The sequence below is a fragment of the Eurypyga helias genome, unplaced genomic scaffold, assembly GCF_000690775.1.
Source record: "Eurypyga helias isolate BGI_N326 unplaced genomic scaffold, ASM69077v1 scaffold19805, whole genome shotgun sequence".
Classification (NCBI taxonomy): domain Eukaryota; kingdom Metazoa; phylum Chordata; class Aves; order Eurypygiformes; family Eurypygidae; genus Eurypyga; species Eurypyga helias.
In genome coordinates, this window is record NW_010251149.1 from 4896 (window position 1) to 5931 (window position 1036).

At 65.6% G+C, this 1036-nt stretch overlaps 1 protein-coding gene across 1 annotated transcript in view; it reads right to left on the bottom strand.

Moving 5' to 3' along the window:
• Window positions 1-492: 492 nt before the first annotated feature.
• The window catches only part of LOC104509860 (niban-like protein 1), a 6325-nt gene continuing 5781 nt past the window's right edge, over window positions 493-1036 (bottom strand). Inside the window, 1 exon segment of the mRNA XM_010151932.1 lies at window positions 493-689. Within this exon segment, the coding sequence (XP_010150234.1) occupies window positions 493-689 (197 nt within the window).

Below are 1036 nucleotides of genomic sequence, written 5' to 3' on the forward strand. Positions count from 1 at the left end.
CGTGGCTACCATCATGTTTTCCCATCGCCCCTGTGCCCCCTGCTCCCACTGGCACTCCTGGAGCCGGCTGGGTGGGACTGCGGTGGGCAGGCTCCCAGGAAAACCCCTGGGCTGGGGCAGGGGATGACCCCAGCGCAGCTGGGAGCATCCTGCACACCCACCCACAGTGGGGCTGCCCCCCAGGCAGTTGTGCTGGGATGGGGGCAGGTAAAGCATCTCTTCAGTAGAAAAGAAGACAATAAGGCAGAAGAAGGACAGAGCAGAGTGCAGGGGGTACCCCGTGCCAGGCTGGGGCCTCCCCCAGTCCAAACCAGTAGGACCACTTGGCTGTGGCCATCCCCACGCAGCAGCGGGGACACCCCCCAGCTAGGCAATAAGGTCTCGGTGTTTCCCATCCCTCCCTCTCCATCCCCGGCAGAGCAGCGGGTCCTATTCCCCCTACCCCAACCCCTGGTGGCACTGGGGCCAGTCCATGGTGGGGGCAGTCCGGGGCTAGAACTCAGTCTGCACCCCCTCACCACTCTCCGTCGTGCCCACGCACTGCAGGGGGCTGCACTCGCCACCCGGGGGGGCCACCTCCTCACCCGTCTCCTTGTCACTGGGTTGGTGGCAAGCCATCCTGGCACACGGTGACGGGGTCTCCGCTCTGGGTGTGGGCGATGCTGGTACGGCGTGGGGCACCTTGGCCTCTGATGGGACATCAGCTCCAGGCACGGGTGATGCCGGCACATCTTGAGGCATCCCAGCTCCCAATGGTACGTTGGCTCTGGGTTTGGGTGATGCTGGGGTGGTGTGAGCTGCACCAGCCCCCGACGGAACATCAGCTCCAGGAACGGGTGATGCCAGCACAGCTTGAGGCATCCCAGCTCCTGCTGGGACATCGTGTTGGGGGGTGTTTCGCCAGCCGCCCTCCCGCCGCCGGGACATCGGCTTTGGGTTTGGGTGATGCTGGGGCGGCGTGGGCCACACCAGCCCTGGATGGGACATCAGGTGCAGGTGATGCCAGTGCAGCACAGTGCACCCCGTCCCGGTCGCT